Source organism: Doryrhamphus excisus, linkage group LG21 (assembly GCF_037039965.1).
Source record: "Doryrhamphus excisus strain RoL-2023G ecotype Guam linkage group LG21, RoL_Dexc_Guam_v1.1, whole genome shotgun sequence".
NCBI lineage: Eukaryota > Metazoa > Chordata > Actinopteri > Syngnathiformes > Syngnathidae > Doryrhamphus > Doryrhamphus excisus.
Window position 1 is genome coordinate 15443179 of NC_136377.1, and position 21738 is coordinate 15464916.

Sequence of the window (21738 nt, forward strand, 5' to 3'; positions counted from 1 at the left end):
GTGACGTCATCACACTCGTACAGTAGCTTCTAAATGCGACATAACAGCAAGTAGCATCATCTGCACATTTCTACTAATGTGTGTATGAATTAACCAATGGCGGACATCCCCTCAGTCCCGCCCATCGTAACGTCATTTTCTGGCCAAGGGGGCGGGGCAAACGGAGATAGAAAGTCATGATGATGATGAAGATGATGGCTGAGTCTCCCTTATTAAAAGCCAAAATAAATCGATGGATTTTGTTGCTGTCGTGTCTGGATTATTTCCAAACAGGTTAGTGTGCACTTTTTATACGTTTGCCTCAAAGTTCACAGCAAATGTAACTGATGTGTCAAGCAGTGCTCTGAGTTTTTGGATTCAATTATAACAACAATGTTGGATGCTAACATTTTAATGCTGCACATTGAAATATTGGCCATTCTTCAAACGTTTATGGCTTCTTATGGACTTTTCCCATCATTTGATGGTATGTAATGGTCATTCATACTTCTTTTGTATAAATAAGACACGCACACGCACTTTTGGCAGATAGCTTTACTTCCTTGATTTGTCGTTTTCCATCGTTTAATGGAAAAATAATGTGCAGTATTACCACAAGTGCAGATATTCCCACGTGCGTGTATGTTTGTATGAACTTTAACATGCCACCTTTTTGATACTGATTTCCAGAAGTTTGTTGTTTGCAGCCATTGTAGCAAGCTGCAAAGTCACGGAGCTGCTAGCATAGCATGGCAGCTGTATTGCTCCCCATCATCTGCCAAGAAAGGGACAATTGCCACTTTTGTTAACGGATGTTGGCCCATGCATCCTACAGACATTTGACAACGGTTGCCGTGGTGACATGGCGCCGCCGTGTAAACTGCCTCACCATTGAGTCGAAAGTTCCTTTCTTCCTGCAGTTTTGTTGTTGAAGCACTATTCAAGGCCATGACTTTCTGTGCAGGTGTGGTGCTAGCGGTCAACATGACCCTCCCCAGCACCCTCATCCGAGGCATCATGGGAAGCGAGGCCCTCCTATCGGTACACTATGCTAGCTTTAGCACCGACATGCCTATCATCAAGTGGCAGCTCCGCAGGGAAAAGTCAGTCACCATCGTCCAGTCCATCGGTACGGACATCGTGGGGACGCTCAGGCCTGAGTATCGCGATCGCATCTTGATATTTGAGAACGGATCTCTGCTCCTGCACAACCTGAGGGTGTCTGATGAGGGGACGTATGATGTGGAGATCTCCATCACGGATGATACATTCACGGGGGAAGGAAGCATCACGCTCACGGTGGATGGTAGGAGAGCAGACAGATGTCATTTATATCCTAAAACTCATTAGAGAAAGAGAAAAGTCACGCACGCACAGGGAGAACATCCAAACTGCGGAGAATGGAACCCGGGTCTTCCTAATGTCACATTTTAGCTTGCTACAACATACACAGCAACGTCTAAAGCTTGTTGACAGGTAGAATATGGAGGGGCACAATTTTTGTCCAACCTGAATAAATAAAATTGGTGTGTACCAGTCATGCGCATTATGGCAACTTGGGGCAGAGGCGTGCACTGCCCCATAGGTCTGAAAAAGGACAGGGAGAGTTGGCAACAACACTGTAAAAGTTCTAGAAATGGCTAAGGAAACAAAACTAGAAAGTATATGAGGCAAGTTTATTTGTACGCATTCACCTTGCAGTTGAAGTGACACATTTTTAAATATTGGTTTTTCCCCACAGTGCCATCAAGTGGATTCGGTTACCATTTACTTACCATTTACAACGGGACATCCTTGTCTCCCCACAGAGCCAGTGTCCCAACCTTACATCCTCCTGGAGGCTTCATCCGTGCTGGAGCGCAGTGAAAACGTCATCCTCAACTGTTCGCACGAAACAGGAACCAGGACCTCATACAGGTGGTTAAAAGGCGGCACAGCGCTTGGCAATGACACCAGGCTTGTGCTGTCACATGACCACAAGCACCTGACCATCACTCGAGTCACCATGGCGGATGACGATGTCTACAGCTGCATCGTAGAAAACCCGGTGGGCTCCTCAACAAGCCTGCCAATCAGACTGAGTGTCTACAGTGAGTAAAGACCCATGGGAACTATTATTGTTGTGTTCACTGTACTGCATGATTCTCCTATTAGAAAGAAGTTCCATCTATATCATTCTCTCCACTGGTGGGATCTTCCTCCTGATCACCTTGGTAACAGTCTGCGCCTGCTGGACACCATACAAAAAGTATCAACCATCTTTATTGACTTTAAAATCAAAACTAAATAGCCTAATGCAAGCAATCTGTTTGTTTGTGTTATATTAGCCCAAGACGCCCGATGAGAAAGTCTTTCTCCAGACTTTATAATCAACGCACATCAAGGCCGCGCACAGGTAGGCAAATTAATTTGAAAATTTACAGTTACATTTTGGAGGATTGATTTTCAAATTAGAAATAATGCACTGGAATAAAAAAACAATTGAACTAATCCCAAAATTTGAAAAAATAATAAACATGGGAAATAATGTTTGGAATGGTACACCCAAGAGCAGTGGTTCCCAAACGTATGATAAAGTTTGACATGAGCACTGATAAATGGGTAAGTTATCATCCCACATACGTACGTATCTTCCACTCCACTCTGATGTTGGCATCCTTCCCTTTCAATCCATTTCATTTGAACAGAGCTTCACTATAGGTGCTAATTATTTTTTTTAATTTTTATTCACGTACTCCCATGATGTGCACCAATTGGGGGGTATGTGAATAAAAATGAAAAAGAAATTTACGCCCAACACTCAAAATTACAGGTGCGCCTGAACGCCTCACGGCGCAGAGAGGAGACAGAGTATTAAGCTGTTCATTGCTCTGTGTGCATCATGTAAACAAATAAGTTATTGTTTTGTGCATTAAGAGTGTTTTATCTTGAAGATTTCATTTATCCAATCCCTGCATGGTGCAGTGGGGAAAACCTGGCACTTTTGCCACTTTGTGTGTGGGTATTCCCCCAGAAATCCGGCTTCATCAATACTTGTACGATGCGTTCTTGTAGTTTGGATACTACTTTGTTGTGATTGTTACAGTTTCCCATTGAATAAATATGTAGACTAATACAGTATCTTCTATCAGTATATGCTTAATTTCAAGCCATTCAAAGGGAATGAGATATGATAAAAGATATGTAGAATGATGACTTAGGTTTTTATCAGTGCTCATGTCAAACTTCAAAATGTGACCATGCAAAATACACATTTTTGATCCGCAATTACTATACCATTCATTCATTTCAATTAATTACCTTCAATATTTGAAGTTCATTTTCATTTAAGATAAAAAGGTTTGTTTTTTTCAAGAGTCCACGAGTAAGGATCAAATGTGTGAAGGGGTACGTAACTGTAAAAAGTTTGGGGACCACTGTTTTCAAAATCAATCATAATTTTTTAATGTTGTATGGGTTCGGCAAATCAGCCAATAGGGTCAATACTGCCAGCTACTTGGCTGGAGGGTGGAATGCTAAAATGACCCTACATACACTTAGTCATACATATTGTTTTTCCTACAGCTGATGCCTCTCCACAAGAGATGCAGCACAGCGCAAAGAATGCGGTGACGTCGCTTTTCATCCTGCAGCAAAAGGTAGACCTTACAAAATGACTGATTCAGGTTGGGACCTCACCAAGTTTTGTTCGGCAGGATCTTTCCCCGGGTGACTCTTCCGTCAACAGTATTGGATCCACTTCTGAACTTGATCACCCTCCAAGTTATACTCACTATGTTGATTCTCTTACCAGGGCGAATGCCCAGTCCATGCAGAGGTGTAGCTGAAACTCGGACCACCTTCTTCTACACCAATTGGGACTCTTGCTTGGCTTATAAAGACATCACTATGCACATTTATCTCACGTGAGAAGACTCATTTTGGCCCTTTTTTGCAAACATGGACTTGACATGCATGATATGTAATTAGTGAGGGCTTTCCATCTAATGTTGTGTAGTTTCATTAAAACTACACATGCCACTCACTTAGGAAAAACACTGTTGCATTCTTCAGTTCTTTTTTCCAGACAAAAAATAATGTCTAGTTCTTAAAGTTAGTTATGGTAAAGCATGATTTTGTTGTAGTTACATAAGTTTAAAATCTAAAGATCACCCAAATTTTCTTTTGAAATATTAAATAAATGTGCATTTGTATGATTTGCTATCATTTCAGCCACTGCTAAATAAACTGCTAATCAGCTAATTGGGGGGCTTTAACATACTCAGAAACTTACCAAGCACAAATGCCATAAATACATGCTTAATTTAACCAAAGGAATACCCCGCATCAGAAAATCTTTTTGTCTGTGTAATGTAACACGGGATGTGTTTAATTTAAATTGTGTAATAAGCTGAGAGGGCCAATAAAAAACAATGTGGGACACAAATGGCCCCCGAGCTGTACTTTGGACGTCTCCCAAGTAAATTTTTTTTCTGTGTGCTGTATGTAAGTGAGAAAACAGCATTGAATATACATATACAGTACAATATGATCACAATTGTATTTTGTTACTTAAACAAAAGATATGTACAATATAAATGTACAGTTTTTAATTAAAAACAGGATTAAAAATAATGACAATAATAAAGATGAGAGCAATAACTAAGGTTAAGCGCTTCAAATGCAACGGTCTTGAAGACTCAAGAACGGGCTAAAAACTAAACATCTGATTGGACGCTGGCGTTGCTAATTAGCATATTGACCCTTTACGTAACACGGACAGATGTATTTTTGACAGCTTGGTAAAGCCGCCAATTTGAGCTGTGGTAAACGGAATTTGCTAAATATGCTTTCATTAAACAGAGCTCGCTACAGTTGCAGAAAACGAGGGAGAACGTTACTTCGAGAAGTGTGCAAAAATGTACGCTCAAACTCATTTACAAGACGTCTCGGTGCGTGAAATTGATCAAATGGCAGCCACAATTGTATGCATTATTTTGAAAGTTTTAACCGGAACCTTTTAAGAGGAAGCTGACTTGACTGCTCCTCAAACAAATCTTTCACACACACTCACACTCACACTCACACACACAGAGGAACATTTCCCAACCACTGGACGTTTCCCGACATGTTGTTCAGTCCAACAGGCGTGTCGGAGTGTTTTCGAGAATGGGGCGACTTAGAGAAGGACTACCAACAAATTCAAGTAAGTTGTGTCTGTGTGCGTCTCAGGGGAAGACGCTAGCCTGTGGTCAAAACGTCACCTGGAAAATGCTAGCTAGCTTCCAGCCCAGTGGGCGGGAAGGAGGCGTCTCCGGGACCCGCCCTCTTTAAGATGGTGTCATTTTTTTCTGCCTACAGGAGATATTTCCGTATTTTATATATTTCTATGAAAACAAATGACAAAGTCAAGACTATAAAACTAGCAAGCGAACGCAACACAGCGGGTGTCTGAGCGTTTGTCCTACCGTTAAATTGGTCGCTGGATCACCAATTATTTGAGGCTTATTTTAGTTTATTTTAACAATTTTCAACCCCAACAATGAATGTTAGTATGTGGACACTAATTGAAAAAGACTAGCTAACAATTATCCAAGTTAAATGGCGAGATACTTATCACAACATCAGGTACACCTGGTACAATCAAAACTGAGTTTTATCATCTCAATCAAGGCATAATTGTGCATACGACTCTTATACTGGCTCTACTTAAATGGTAGCAATGTCATGAACACACATATACGCATTTATACTCATTTTACAGTTCCCTATTCAATGGCTGCTGAGATAGACCTGCTTTGTCAAAGCGGTGTGCATGAACCCTGTCCACAATTCATCTCATCTGTTTTCTCCCCTTTCAGGACACCCATCGCCTCTATAAACTGAAACTTGAGGAAGTCACCAAAATGCAAGTGAGCTGCACCGCTGCCATCGAGCGTCAGAGGAAGAAGCTGAAAGAGCTCTCTGCATCACTAAATGAGTAAGTCGCCCATATGGAGAATTAAAGATGGATTCTTGAATGAGTTTAGTGTGTAAGAGGTGTCAACTGATTTCAGAAATGGGCAAAAATTCCATAAGAAATGCTACAACATCTTGCAGAAAGTCTTCCGAGATGAGAGGAAGCTGGTATAGCTGCAAAAAGGGGGAACCAACCCCATATTTGGATCCTTTTGGTCTAATAGAGACATGTCCCAATACTTTTGTCACCATCCACGCATGCTACTTAGGGTCTTGCACTGTTCTTTTCTATTTTTAGGTGCAAGGCCAAACATCCAGAGCAAAAGTTAAGTCCGGAGGATGTGGAGTCTATCTCTGACATCGAGGTGTCAATCGGAGAGAGAGACAACACTTTCTCTGAGATGGAAGCCTTCCTGCCAAAGAAGAACGGGTTTGAACGGGTTCCTGTTTTCTATTTGCTGCCTTTGGGACTTCAGCTCCACTCACTCTTCTTCCTCTTTCAGGTTATACCTCACTCTTGTTTTAGGAAATGTCAACGTTACGCTCCTCAATAAGCAGTCAAAGTAAGTATCACTTGTCGTTGTCATGGTAATGGGCTTCCAAGGCACACTGTTGTTAACCTCCTAAATATCTTTCATAACTGAACAGATTTGCTTACAAAGATGAATACGAGAAATTTAAGCTGGTCCTCACCGTCATCCTCTTTCTCTTCTCCTTCACGTGTCGCTTTTTGTTCAGCTACAGGTAGGAACGCACTTACTACCATGTCTACGTGCTTGCAAGTGTAGAAATAAGTCGGCATACAAGCGTAAAAAGAAGTTAGCCTGTGTGAATAGTACATAAAGTGCATGAGTTTGAGTAGCATGGACCGGAGGCAAAGTTCATGCAAACATCTGTAAAAACTTTTTATAGCAAAACCTTTCTTTCCCTTCTTTTTTCAGAGCCTTAGACGCCATGTTCAACTTCCTCCTGGTGTGGTATTACTGCACGCTCACCATCCGCGAGAGCATCCTTATCAACAACGGCTCACGGTGCAGAATTATGATGAATAATGACCCACATGGGGCTGCACGGCGGTCGAGTGCTTAGCTCTGTGTGGAGTTTGCATGTTCTCCCCGTGCATTCGTGGGTTTTCTCCGGGTACTCCGGTTTCTTCCCACATTCCAAAAACATGCTAGGTTAATTGGCCACTCCAAATTGTCCATAGGTATGAATGTGAGTGTGAATGGTTGTTTGTCTATATGTGCCCTGTGATTGATTGACTGGCAACCAGTCCAGGGTGGACCCCGCCTCTCGCCTGAAGACTGCTGGGATAGGCTCCAGCACCCCCACGACCCTCGTGAGGAAAAGCGGTAGAAAATGAATGAATGACCCACATGCATTTTTAACATTGGCCAGCAGGACCAGACTTCAAGCAATCATTTCACTGTTCTTAAGTGATAGTCTCCCATGAGTTCAGAATAGACAAGAGACTCTCAAATTCTTTGAGATTAATGACAGGTACAGTTGAATAAAGCTTGCGTGCAAGGAGACAAATAGATAGGATGTCCATATGCGAGGGGAGGGGTACTCCGCAGTGAGAGGTTAAAGCTATCTACCACATGGTCAAACACCCAGGCAGGAGAGAACATTCCTCTATGGAGGACGTCTTTGAAAAAAAGGACATACCATCACATGCTGACATCTAAAGAAGGCTAACAACATCATATGGAATAATACAAAGAAGGCTACTAACCATGGATGGTAACACTTTACATTAACATGATTTACAGAAGTTAATGAGGAACAATCCTACCTAACCCTAACCACTACTCATTCGTTCTTCAGTAATTGCACTAAATGTACATATGTGCCTTAGTTGTTCCATAACTATGCCACTCATGAATTCCTCAATAGTTCCTGAGTAACTACTCTAAATATACAATATATGTCTAAATACACCTCCAATCCAGATGTGCTGATTTGGAGGTGCTGGGGCATCATGGTTCTCAGTCGGAAAATGGTGCCGTGCTCCCTCCAGGTTGGCAATGAGGTCCTGTGCCAGGTGGAGGAGCTCAAGTATCTCAGGGTATCTCTTGTTCACGAGTGAGGGAAGTGTCTTAAGGGACAGTGTCTTAAGTCTACAGTCCACTCCGTGTCCTTCCGTGCCCCTGCTCAAGCTTGGCCAAGTCGGTCATAAACATGGCATGCACCTCATGGTGGCAAATGAATAGATGCTCACTGTACCCTATCATTTATCACATGAATTGTGAATTTTGGTATCTACTGTATCTCACTTTACAGCTCTAGTGGTGCAATTTCGAGGTATCTTGAGGAACTGAAGATTACAGTTTGGTATGGTTACAAAACTATTCTGAAACCTTCCTCACCAAACGTTGTCCCCCTGTCTGCTTTTAGGATCCGAGGCTGGTGGGTGTTCCATCACTATGTGTCCACCTTCCTGTCGGGAGTCATGCTCACGTGGTGAGTCCGCGTTGCTGCAAAAACAGCACTTTAGCTCTCTCTCATCACAAAGGTCCCTCCTTTAAAATGTTTTTGTCGTCTGTGCTTGCAGGCCGGAGGGGACCCTGTACCAGATGTTTCGGAACCAGTTCCTTTCATACTGCTTGTATCAAAGTAGGACATCCATACTACCCAAACGTATTCATTCATATGTTGTGTTAGGTTAACTGTCATAGAAGTATGAAAATAAGTGAAAAATTAATAATGCTACTGTACAGCTTAATCAGTCACCCTTCCACTTCCACTATTCATTGTTGCTAAAGTGCAAAAGAGAAGTTAACCCCTGTGATGACAGCAATAACAGCCTAGCTTAACTTCTAGTGTCCCATTTATCGTCACCATATGCATCTTATCAAAAGTAGACGAAAGTAGATGTTTTTAGCATTCACTATTAACAGTGGTTAACTTATTTTTACGCTTGTATGCCAATTAAAAATATGTGATGATGTTTACCCTCTGTAGGCTTTGTGCAGTTTCTACAGTACTACTACCAGAGCGGCTGCTTGTACAGACTACGAGCGCTGGGAGAGCGACACAACATGGACCTCACTGTTGGTTCGTGTCTCTATACGCACATACATGTACACTGGTCGCAATATTAGGTACACATGAACAATATTAATCTCAACGATACAATGGTGGCGTCAATCATTCAGTCATCGGCGCTCTTGTGACTTCTTCTTGTGTTGTTCAGAGGGCTTCCAGTCATGGATGTGGAGAGGCCTTACCTTCCTGCTGCCATTCTTGTTCTTTGGTCACGTGAGTTTGTAGTTTTAGACTTTAAAAAAACTGCACACATTTTTCACCAATATCGCTGACTTTGTAAGACACTGTTCATGTTTGGTGAGGGATAAAGGCGCGATCATTTATTTCTACTGTTAATAAGTGACTTTGGCATCAATGGAACACACCGAATCACAACACTGGTCATTGTCCTCTACAAACCAGGAAAGAGTCCTCTGCTGAGTTTACTCTTACAAAGATAGTTTATTGTACAAAGAAAGTACAATATAGTTTATAGATTATAGTACAAAGAAAGTTTATTGTCACCAAGAGAAACAGAATATAATACAATCCATAAAAAAACACTATTAAAAAAGTTTATGAATTGATTTGTAGTTGTAGTTGATTTGCTAAGAACACCCTTTTATTATAATTGTATTAGAATTGAACTTTGTAATTATTAGGGCTGTCAAAAAACATCAGCGGCAGTACCTGATTTATTTCATTAATTACATAAAAAATGTTGAGTGTAATTTAAAAATTACTTTATGTGCACAAATCTTTATCAGTAAATGTGTTACCTATTTCTTAGTTTATTCATCCATCCATCAACAACCATTCACACTCACATTCATACCTATGGACAATTTGGAGTCGCCAATTAACCTCTGGGTAGGCAGTACTGAAAAAAGGACTTTTCTTCATATTTTGGCTTTGTAGCCAAATTGGGACCAAACTTTTGAAAATACATAATGTATTTCCATATCATGGATAAATGTTGTACGCAAACCATAGAGGATATGACTTTGTGGTAAACATGAATCATAAATCACTTTTGTGTGCCATTATTGGCGATCAATTAAAACCGCACATTTAATAGAGGCTTCAGACAACAACCAACATTTTTTCCCATCATCATCATCATCATCATCATCATCATCATCATCATCCTGTCCAAATCCTTGAATGTAATTGTCCTCCTCCCCCTCATCATAGTTCTGGCAGCTCTACAACAGCATCACACTTTTCAAGATGATCCAGCTCCCAGAATGCAAAGAGTGGCAGGTGTGTATCCTTAAGATGTGAATGTAAATATTGATTATTGTGATTGCGTTTCTTATTGTGTTAGTTAAAAGTTATCAAACATGATTTTTTTTATGTCGAGGTTGCCATGTGCGGCTGCTCCTACATGGTGCTCTATCTGGGGAATTTCTTCACCACACTGGGCGTGGTTTACCAGAAGTACATGAAGAACCAGGACAACAAGTCTAAGTCCTTGTAGTCCTTGGAATCTGTTGTTCCCTGCACCGTTTTACTGTTAAGCTTATCAGCTTATCAGTCAGTTTGTTGGTCAAACTGTTGTTTTGCTGTAGAAGAATGTTACTCAAGTGTCCTTGCTGGATGTGTTTCTGAACAAAACACCTCAAAAATATGTTTCTTGGGGTAAAAAATGGGTAGTTTGCATCTCAGCTGCTGCCATGTTTATTATTATTTTCCTTCCAAAAAGTGAATAAAAGCACTCCTTCATGGCATCCTGCTTTAGTGTTGTTGCTCAACACTAATTTCATTTTTCTTTATGTATTTCAAAAATCTGTTTATTATGACAACATAATAAAAGATTAATTCTTTAATTTCAGAATTGAATATATTAGTTTTAAAATTAGTGTTCAAGTTTATTTAAATTTGTTGCAGAGCATACTTGAAGATGGGGGATTCTGCTCCACAGCACCTAATAAATACATAAATAGATAGAATTTTTCATGAAATAAAAAAAACACCTTCCAATGTTATTTTCTGCAGAAAAAAACAGCAGTCGAAATGAGCAGCAGTACACTAAACCTTCCACAAGGTGGCAGCAATACCACTACATTATTGTAGGTTGTGTTGACCCCACTCCTCCTCCTCCAAGTCTACTTTAGCCATATTTGCTTTTTCTTAAGATTAAACGTCCCTGAGGCCATCTAGCTCCAATTAGGTGCTTATTCACCAAACACAGCATAGAAATATGACAGCAAAACTAGCTTTGGTACTTTTACTTATTGAGAATTTGAATCTGGCATTTCAATCCGGGATGCTCTTTCAATCCATGGCCCAAAAGCCACAGTTCTAACATATATATGAGCTAATGACATAAAATTTATGATATCCCTGTAAGCCTGTGCAGTATTTCCTTGGCTTTATGATTTAAACATCTTGACCGTGGCAGCTGCTACCACATTGAGAGACATGAAAGGATGGCAAGAAATGTGCACAAAAGATCACAAGGAGTGACACTTATATTTTTTTAAATGGAAACCAGTTTTCTACCAATGCTGTCCAAAAGTATAGTATGCATGTATGTATGTGTTGGAGCTCCAGGGCAATGAGGTAAATGAGGAGGTTGGAGGATGGGATGATTCTCTTCTTCTTCCCTTCTAGCCGACTCTTCTTTCATGTGTCTCATTATAAAGCTGCAAGGAGAAGAAGGAGCCCGAGGACATGGGGATCGGGGGACTGAGTCCCAGCAACTAGGAGTTGAAGATGGGGGTGGTGGAACCATGGAGGCATGGAAGGACCGCCCTGTCAAACCTCCCTGCTGGACCAAGATAAAGATTCCAAGGACCTGAGAAGCTCCACCATGGGAGGCTTCTTATCTGGAGCAGGTCAGATATGCACACACTTCCTTTGGGAGAGCCCAAGATGATAAGCTTCTATCACGGGAATGATTAAAAGGGAGGCCGGAGCAAAGACGAGTCTTTGATTTAAAGCATGTATCAGACCCAAAGACTCAAGTCTCTGGGACACACCTCAGTCGGGAGACTACTTTATTGTTCCAGTTTTCTCCATATTTTCTCCTCTTTTCACCACCCGATCAATGGCTTTGTTAGCGTGAGGCCGGACCATTATTTGTCATCTAATACACACTCAAATAATGAGCACGTCTTTGTCCATTTCATATTTCACTACAGTCCTCCCTCGCCACTTTGCACTTCAAATTTCACAGCTTCATAGCTTTAAAAATATATATTAATCAATAAATCATGCTGTTTGGTGGTTGAATATGGTCTATTAGTTAAAAAAGCATACTGGTGGATTCATTCATTTTCTACCGCTTATACTCACAAGGGTCGCGGGCGTGCTGGAGCCTATCCCAGCTGTCTTTGGGCGAGAAGCGGGGTACACCCTGGACTGGTCGCCCGCCAATCACAGGGCACATATAGACAAACAACCATTCACACTCACATTCATACCTATGGGCGATTGGTGGAGGAAATGTGTGTAGGAGTACCTGGAGAAAACCCACACGTGCGTGGGGAGAACATGCAACTCCACACAGAGAAGCCCGAGGGTTGAATTGAACTCTGGTCTCCTAGTTGTGAAGCCCATAATAATGCAAATTTTACCTATTTGTTTTCCCAAATTAAGCATTTTCAAGTAGAACCCTGACATCACTTCCTGTCCACCCCCCACTCAGCTCCCCTCACACGGCAACACATTTACAGCTACACAAACTAGCATGAATCTTATTTATGTATTAAATGGCTTATGGCTTACTATGGTATCATTTACTCATTCATTCATTTTCTACCGCTTATCCTCACAAGAGTCGTAGGGGGTGCTGGAGCCTATCCCAGCTGTCTTGGGGCAAGAGGCGGGGTACATCCTGGACTGGTCGCCAGCCAATCACAGGGCACATATAGACAAACAACCATTCACACTCACATTCATACCTATGGACAATTTGGAGTCGCCCATTAACCTAGCATGTTTTTGGAATGTGGGAGGAAACCGGAGTACTCGGAGATGGGCGAGGGTGGGATTGAACTCTGGTCTATTATTCATTCATTCATTTTCTACCACTTTTTCCTCACGAGGGTCGCGGGGGGTGCTGGAGCCTATCCCAGCTGTCTTCGGGCGAGAGGCGGGGTACACCCTGGACTGGTCGCCAGCCAATCCCAGGGCACATATAGACAAACAACCATTCACACTCACATTCATACCTATGGACAATTTGGAGTCTCAATTAACCTAGCATGTTTTTGGAATGTGGGAGGAAACCGGAGTACCCGGAGATGGGCGAGGGTGGGATTGAACTCTGGTCTATTATAATATAGTATAAAATGTAATATAACATAAATGTATTTACTTATTATAATGGCTTATACTATAATGGAATCACTTGTCTATTCTGTTGGGAAATATTATGTTATTTCATATCTATAGGGCTCTAATAATGTTAAACACCACAGAAGGTGATATGCAGGTTTTCTATGCTGTAACCATTGGGTTTATAAATAAAGAATCCAATTTTGAAGAAACTCTCATCACAGTCTGGTCTGGAACAGTCGGGTAAAAAGTAGGGTAGGGTAAAAAAAACGTGGATATGCTCTGCTGTTGATATTGCTAATGCATTTCATAGTAGTGCACATTTCATCATAAAAAATGAACTGTTGACCCAGAAAGACTTAAACAAGGACAATTTTGTCCATTTACATTTGTCGTAATAAAACCAATGAGAGGGCCGGGTGTCATAATTCATTCATATGTTAACTAAATGCTTCATCCAAATGATATCCTCTGGAAAACCACTTGTAATGCTCTTGCCACAGCATAAACGAGAGTTCTCCTCCTCTCTTCTTGCTCCTCATTAGCAAATGAAGTCCCACAACAGCAGCTTATAGCTTCCGTGCAAAAACCCAAATATGCATATTTAATAAGGGGGGTACATGATTGCATCCACTTGTCTAATGAGTGAAAGCTTCAAGGTCCCGCAGAGCGTGTGCGCGGGTGCAGGAAAAAAGAGAATTCATCTTTATTTTAAATCCCAGCATGGCAGGACCCCTCCTCACCACTCCTCACCCCAGCAAAGCACAACACACATCCCCTCCACCACCGACCAATGAGCTGATTGCACACGATGGGTTCCCATAGCAACCACCAAAATCAGACTTGCCTAGCTTGTGCTTCATCGTTTTTATTTCGTACTTCTTGTTGATGCATCAAATAGAATTTTGGAACAGGTACCTTCTTTGTCAGCTCCCTGATTAAAAAGTAAGCAGCAGCTCATGGAAATACATTCTAATAAACCATATCCTACTTTTTGGGTATGACCAGTTTTGATGTTCATCTAACAATCAAAACACAGTAGATGTCATATCTATATCTAATTACACTGTGGGTGTGCCTAGTTACTTTTTGCAGTTTTGGCAGTTTTATCCTTTTAGGTGTAAAATCGCTCTCATTGCACAACACAGCAGCAACAGAACCAATGTTGTAGTCACAAGAGGAGCAAAGTACTCAAGCAGCATTAATAGCGCTGATGAGTTCCTTGTAAACAACAGCCTAGCAAGTGTAACGCACATGATTTTCCCATCAGCAGCATTTTAAAGCGCATACAGAGGGAGATAAAGCATAGTAGGGCTACATATAAATAGGATTTTTCTTAAAAGCAAAGTCTGATTATAAGAATGTAAACATATTCAATAATACAACAAAATGAATGGGAGTCAAGGATATGACACCACTGTAACACTAATAGCAATCTCCTAACACAAAGCTGAGAAAAATACATGAAAACACTCACTTTGTAATGTGCAGCTAAAGCTAGGACGCTACAAAAATATTGACTAGACAAATGAATTCAATTCCAAAGTTAAGAATGTCGATGGTACCTCATCCCACGCAGTCCTTGACCCACATATGAGATATGTTTGTTCCTGAGGGGCATTGCACACAATAAAGTGCTTGAGTGGGTCCACTCCCACACACCGGGATTTCTTGTGGGCCAGATGGCCAATTTGGTTGGAGCTGCAGGAAAATTAATCACAAGGTGTTTAGTCCCACGTCTGCCTGAATGGAAAAATGCAGTAATTCTCCTGCCGTGCACAGCTAGCATATGCATCAGGTGCAAAACGTGTACCTTCAACAACCCACCTTCATGAACTGATTCAGCACAGTGGGAGACTTGGAGTGTCTTGAAGCAGGCATTGGAGAGAAAAAAATACAGTTCTTTAAAATGAATTCTCATTTTGATAAGAAATGATTAACTATCATAGTTGGTCATTGTGTTTTTTGAAACCTGTTCACTGTGCGATGTGCTGCTATTGCCACTAGTGTCTCGTGTACGACATACAATGTCGCTGCTGTTGGAACCTTACGTTCCTTGAGGGCAGACAAAGCATCTAATCCAATCTAAACACGAAGAACAAAGAAACACCATGGATGGAGCAACACAATCATGGAGAAACTGCAAGGGTGGAGACACCCAAGGGATGAAGAAACACACGGGATGGAGAGACTGACAAAGAAGAAAGAAGCCCTCGGAACAGGAAGGCTGGACAAACATCAAGGATAAGAAAAACTGGCAATGTCGAACGCTCATAATGGACAAACACCAAAATGGACAAAGATGGAGAAACCCATGGGATGAAGAAACACGAAGAAGGGCAAAATATATGATTGGAGAACACGAACATTAGACAAACATCAACAATAAAGGAGCATCAAGGATGGAGACAAAGATGGAGAAAACACCAAAGACTGGAAAACAGCTAGGAATGGGGCAACAACAAGGATGGAGAAATCACCAAAAGAGGGAAAACCATTAAGGATACGAAAAACCCCAAGGATGACAAAACCACAAGAATGATCAAACTCCAAGGATTGAAAGACTGGAGGTTGGTGAAACACTTAGGTTGAAGACAATACTTAAGTGTCGAGAAAAAACACAAAGGTTGGAGGAACACCATGATTGAAAAACGCAAAAGATGGAAAAGCTGTGATGGAGAAACACCATAAACACCACAGACATCAAGAAACACTATGAATAGAGAAAGCCCAAGGAAGGAAAACCAACCAGGTAGGAGAACCACAAAGGATGGCAAAACTCCAAGGAATGAACAACAGCAAGGATTTGGAAACACTAATGCCACCTTGACACTTGCCCGAATTTTGCCTCCTCTTTGTCCCTCAATTCGCTCTGAAAAGCGTGAAGACCAGTTTGCACATTGTTTGTGTTGTGTTTACTTATGTTTTCATAACTTACATGCAATTTATGACTGAAATGAAATGTTTGTCTTTTGAAACAATGACCAATTGTGAATAAATTTCAAACTGTTATGCTAGTTTTTACTTCTTCTTCTTTCTCTTTGGGCTTCTCTTTTTTTTCCCTTCAGGGGTCGCGCCAGCAAATCAATCTCCTCCATCCAACCCTGTCTTCTACATCAGTCTCTCTCACACCAACTACCCTCATGTCCTCCTTCATTACATCCATAAACCTCCTCTTTGGTCTTCCTCTACGCCTCCTACCTGACAGCATCCTTCTACCGATATATTCACCATCTCTCCATCTCAGTCTGGCCTCTCTGACTTCATCTCCAAGACCTCTAACATGTAATGTCCCTCTCATGTAATCGTTCCTGATCCTATCCATCCTGGTCACTCCCAATGAGAACCTCGGCATCCTCATCTCTGCTACCTCCAGTTCTGCTTCCTGTCTTTCCCTCAGTGGCGCTGTCTCCAGACCAAACAACATGGCTTTTTTTCTTTGCGCACTGTTAATACATACTTAACACGTGTTTACAACCGATTTACTCATTGTCATGCAAAATTGCAGGAACAGGAAGGACAGGGGCAGAGCTCTGCTTGTCCATTCCAAAATGCTAAGGATGCGGTAACACTAAGGCCAGCGGGCCCTCCTAAAACACAAAAACAGCTGCTCTGTGACAGCTTTAAAATACTCTTTCTTTTCTTTCCATCCAGCTCTTTTTTTGTTTGCTTTTGTTTGTATCTTTTGCATTTATTTCCAAAGCCCCATTGTTGTTTTTACTGCAGCCATTGTTGATGAACGCCGGTCACTACAGCTGCTCCCTTGGTTACAACCTCACGGCCATGCAGCTCCTACTCTGCAGGCCTGAACACAACACAATGCACGCACAACTGGCATGCAAATGTGAGTATCATCATTATCATCATCATTTACATTCTTGATACAGTCCCTGCTCCACAATAAGTCAACTTCACACGTTTCAAAACGTTGCTTGAGTGAACGGTAAGCTGCACACTGATCTTGTGTTGTCAGCGTACAGCAAATCCTTGCAGCGCAATAAAATAAAATCCAACCTAAAGAGACAAGCATGACCTTTTGAACCCACTCATATACAAAACATCAGTGCTTCTCAAATAGTGGGGCGGGACCCCCATCCCCCCCCCTCCCCCGGGTATGTGGTGAACTGTGGCAGGGAGGACTTTCAATATTAGTGCAGACCTGCCAACATTTGTGGTACTCAGCTTGCAATTTGACTCTTGAATACGCTTCACTGCAGTTCACTTCAGTTTCAAGTTCAGTCTGTACAGTACACATAAATTCATAGATACAATCAGTTTCTCAATAATATTTTGTATGGGAGGTTCCAAAACTGGCCAAGTGGTTAGCACGCGAGCCACACAGCTAGAAGACCCAAGTTTGATTCCACCGTCGACCATCACTGTGTGGAGTTTGCATGTTCTCCCCGTGCATGCGTGGGTTTTCTCCGGGTACTCCGGTTTCCTCCCACATTCCAAAAACATGCTAGGTTAATTGGCCACTCCAAATTGTCCATAGGTATGAATGTGAGTGTGAATGGTTGTTTGTCTATATGTGCCCTGGGATTGGCTGGCCACCAGTCCGGGGTGTACCCCGCCTCTCGCCCGAAGACAGCTGGGATAGGCTCCAGCACCCCCGCGACCCTCGTGAGGATAAGCGGTAGAAAATGAATGAATGAATGAATGTTAATATTAAAATCTCGTCTCATGCTTGAAGACCTAATCTCATCTCGTGAATGAAGTGTCTCGTGACAGCCTGGGTTAAACAGTGGCCACCTGACCTGGGGCTGTCACTCAAGTTACAGGGGGAGGCACATTGTAAACATGACCTTATATGACGTATCTGTAGCACAGCCAATGCTCACCTTCAGTGAAAGTTCTTGCATCACTGTATGTTGTACATTGTACGACAGCACAATGACTCAATTTTTGCCAGGTCAGGGACACTACACTGTATTTTTTGTCTTCCAGTGCCATACATAACATTGTCCATGCAATTCTTTGCAGGCAAATCTTTAGCTAGTAAACACAACAACAACATACTGTAACTGAAAACAATCAGCAAATCTTTACTTTCTTAAAGTCTCATTAAAGTCGTGTCTTTTCCTCCACACTAGCCCGTCAATCATATAATAATATACTCTTTTTCTTTGTGTCCATGCAGGCCTGGATGGAGTATAGCTCAAACTTCCTACTTGGAGGATGTCCACATACCGAAGAGCACCAAAATACACAAACGTGGCTCAGGCTTCTTGCTAATGTGAGTAGACTCAACAAAATTAGACTGTGAAGCTCAGCACGTTGTATTAATGCAATCTAATCAACGTGAAGCTGTCTGCAGGTGATTAAGAGCTGCCATGTCTGCATTTAGGCACATTCAGCCACCTGTGTCCTGCCCCCCCACTTTGTAGAATTTATATCTGTATGAACTCCCACTTGGCTCCACACAATCCTTCTGTGCTCTCAACTAGACACTGATGTGTCGGCGATGAGGTGTGCCACCGTGATGCATGAGTTCATTAGGGTGACTTGTAACCATGGTGACTGTGGCGTCAGCTGGAACACCACAGTCCCCTCCAGAGGGGGTGGGGTTGGACGGGGGGGGGCTTACAGTCATCATTCATTTAACCCCCCGCTAAAAGTCTTCTAAGTCATTTACGTTCTCTACCTTGCACAAACACACATGCACTTGCCGTCCAGCCATCTATCTGATTCATGGAACAATCTCATAATAATCTCATCAAATAATCAATCTTGTAATTCCTCATATCGACCAATTTTGTAGCAAAGTAAACTTCTCTGTTAAACTGCACGGACAACAAAAATGATTGAAAATCCTGCCACTATGTAATTCCACGTTATGCCTCCACAACATAAAGTTCCATTCAATTAATAGCTTTCTCTTCCATTTCTTCCATTACTCTGCAGCTTTCTAAAACCATAAACAAAGCTTTAGCAAGCTAGCATGCTCAGTGATGCGTTGCTACTAGGCACATTCGCACACAAGGACAAGGAGAGTAGACAGGACGGGAAGTAAGACAAGGTAACTCAGATCATTGGAAAACATTGTCAAAGATTATCTATGTATTGATATTATAGTAAATTTATTGATATTATAGATATCCATCCATTTTCTATGCCGCTTATCCTCACTAGGGTAGCGGGGGTAGGCAGGAGCCTATCCCAGCTGACTTGAGGCGAGAGGCTGGGTACACTCTGGACTCGTCGTCAGCCAATCGCAGATATCGGTATCTGTTTATTGATGTTAAAATGAAATGTAAAATGAAATGTAGTATTGGGGATCTGGTGGCCTCCTTTTTCTCCTGATATAAGACTATAAAATAGACATTGATATTATGGAAAATATCAGCAACATAAAGAGGCCAGTACAAGGCTGTTTATGTGGTCAGAATGCACAATAAACGTGATGCAATAAGCTTTCAGTTTGGCTTGTGGGCACCATTGATGTAATTCACTTTTAGATATTATTATAGACATAAATCAGCTTTAACTGTCAGCACGTTTTCCCCTGCCCTTGAAGACACTCATGTCGCTCTGTTTCTCTCCAACGCAGCCGTCCTCGACATTGTCTGGCACCCCTGCAGTGAGGCACTCTGCCCCCCAATCTGGGTGCCCCGCGTGTGGGCTGCAGGGGGCACGTGGAACAGGCGATGCAGATATGATGATCACCGCCATCGTTACAAAAATGTGGCTTTACGGGAAGGTAGCGTCCACACATAATTCTGGTCTTTTATAAATGCAGTGCTCTCCTGAAGTACTTTGGAACGGTGAGGTCAATTATCTGGATTGGATGCACAAGCATCTTGTTTGAGCTCACCCTTTTTTTATGTGAGCAAAACTGGCAAGTGTGTTTTGTTGCCTGGATGTGTCCTATTGCATCACTTATTCAATCAATAAGTAGCACTGAATGTCTACGCTCAGTTCCACATTGGATAGGATAGGTTTTGCTTGTGCAGGCAACCACAATTGCAATGAAAAATAAGCATTATCCTCAGAAAATATTGTGAACTTTATTTTAATATACATATCAGAGATTCAGAGATAGGGTCATATTTCATGAAAAGAAATCAAAATCATCTGTTTCTACCCTCACATTGGTACCACAGCTATCTGCTCTAAAGAAAGAGATGAGTAAAATAATAAAAAAAAAACAAAATAAGCTTCACTTTGATTTAAAGTTGAGTGATTTGTCAGCATGGAGTCGTCTTTATTCTTGCCTCGAGGGCTGGAAAAGAAGAAAAACTTCACATGTAAAGTGCTGTCAAGTTCACAGATGTTTCGTTAAAGTGTGCGACTCGCTTTTGATGAAAAAAAAAAAAACAGTCCTGCATGGTGTGCATGGCCAGGGGGATATTTGGAGACGTATGCAAACACACTTTAACTATGTAAGTTCTGCTTTTCACAGAAGACCTTGTTATCAGATATGGGAGAATAGGCAACGTCAAGGAAGAATATTGCGTAATAAAACAATTTTCAATAAAGAGATCAGATTTAATAGGACGCTGCTTCGGGTTACTTTAGAATATCAAAGTTCAGGGGTTTTGATTATAAAAACAGAAATAAAAGTTCTGTTTGGATTTACATTGCAATGCAAGTCAGTTATGCATGGATTTATAGCATTTAGATAGGAAAGGCTTGCGTGCTGATGACTGTAACCATGGAGTGAACGTTACGTGTGTGTGTGCAAATAGAGGAAAAACCTGTTCTAAGAGCAGCCTGCCAGTAGATTTCATTCAAGAGGTGAGTCAAGGGAGCGATGTTGGCTCAATTCCAAAGCAAATAGTCCCTGATGAGGTGCAAGATACTCTTTACACATGTGAGCCCTCACTTTAGGCCAGGCTACTTGGCATGAAAAGCTAAAGTGCTATTCCATTAGAGGTAATGACTACTGTCAATGGAAGGACCAGTTAGCAAAAGCATTAAAAACCCAGGTTACAGTATTATACTATTTTCCCCCAATTTTAAATACTAGTATCAGAGGTGCTATAACAGTCTGTTATAATCCCAATGGGAACACGTCTGTAGCTTTAATTCTAATGAGCTGTGTTTGTCCATGCCTGTTTCTGACGGTGTGTGTCTCCACTTTGCCTACTTTTTACAGATACACTGTAACTTGTCACTTGGCAAACACAATAGATGCCATACGTATATCACATACAACAACGTAACATCAAGGAATGGGACACGGGGACAGGAATACACAAATGTACCGTATGTGAGCTGAGCTACACAACTAACATTGTGGTCGATACTATAGAAAGTAAACTTGTACATACTAGAGTAGTCAGTGTACAGCTTATGCAGGTACACAGGTTTACTGTCCACTGACGTAAAGGAAATGAGGTAGAGTTACCATCCACTAACTCTCAACATACTGGTATTATCGTCTAAATAGCTGGCAACACAAGTGAGTACAAGATCATTGTGTCTGGGCTGTGGCTGCATGAGTGCTGCCGGCCCTCAGGGAGCTACGATTCATTACGGGAAAGATGTGCGTGTGCTGATTTATTTTCA

At 41.7% G+C, this 21738-nt stretch overlaps 2 protein-coding genes across 2 annotated transcripts; both read left to right on the plus strand.

Annotated features, from left to right (window-relative positions):
• Positions 1-143: 143 nt before the first annotated feature.
• Positions 144-4399, plus strand: LOC131138476 (hepatic and glial cell adhesion molecule-like). The gene is made up of 7 exons (XM_058087417.2): positions 144-273; positions 944-1285; positions 1788-2069; positions 2134-2227; positions 2307-2374; positions 3544-3617; positions 3675-4399. The coding sequence occupies exons 1-7, from the start codon at positions 177-179 to the stop codon at positions 3804-3806; spliced, it is 1089 nt and encodes a 362-aa protein (XP_057943400.2). The 5' UTR covers positions 144-176; the 3' UTR covers positions 3807-4399.
• Positions 4400-5003: 604 nt separating this feature from the next.
• tmem120aa (transmembrane protein 120Aa) lies at positions 5004-10688 on the plus strand. Its single transcript, XM_058087157.2, has 12 exons — positions 5004-5164; positions 5820-5938; positions 6215-6346; positions 6420-6479; positions 6565-6660; positions 6858-6947; positions 8314-8379; positions 8471-8532; positions 8881-8973; positions 9113-9177; positions 10138-10206; positions 10307-10688. Exons 1-12 carry the CDS (start codon positions 5087-5089, stop codon positions 10421-10423), a joined length of 1047 nt encoding a protein of 348 aa, XP_057943140.2. The 5' UTR covers positions 5004-5086; the 3' UTR covers positions 10424-10688.
• The last annotated feature ends 11050 nt before the right edge of the window (positions 10689-21738 follow it).

Excerpts from the sequence above, each read along its gene's own strand:
- LOC131138476 (XM_058087417.2), top strand. The coding sequence starts at position 177 with ATGATGATGATGAAGATGATGGCTGAGTCTCCCTTATTAAAAGCCAAA. Across the intron at positions 274-943 it reads TCTGGATTATTTCCAAACAG|GTGTGGTGCTAGCGGTCAAC; the intron begins GTTAGTGTGCAC and ends CTTTCTGTGCAG. Across the intron at positions 2,228-2,306 it reads TGCTGGACACCATACAAAAA|CCCAAGACGCCCGATGAGAA; the intron begins GTATCAACCATC and ends GTGTTATATTAG.
- tmem120aa (XM_058087157.2), top strand. The coding sequence starts at position 5,087 with ATGTTGTTCAGTCCAACAGGCGTGTCGGAGTGTTTTCGAGAATGGGGC. Across the intron at positions 5,165-5,819 it reads AGGACTACCAACAAATTCAA|GACACCCATCGCCTCTATAA; the intron begins GTAAGTTGTGTC and ends CTCCCCTTTCAG. Across the intron at positions 6,948-8,313 it reads CTTATCAACAACGGCTCACG|GATCCGAGGCTGGTGGGTGT; the intron begins GTGCAGAATTAT and ends GTCTGCTTTTAG.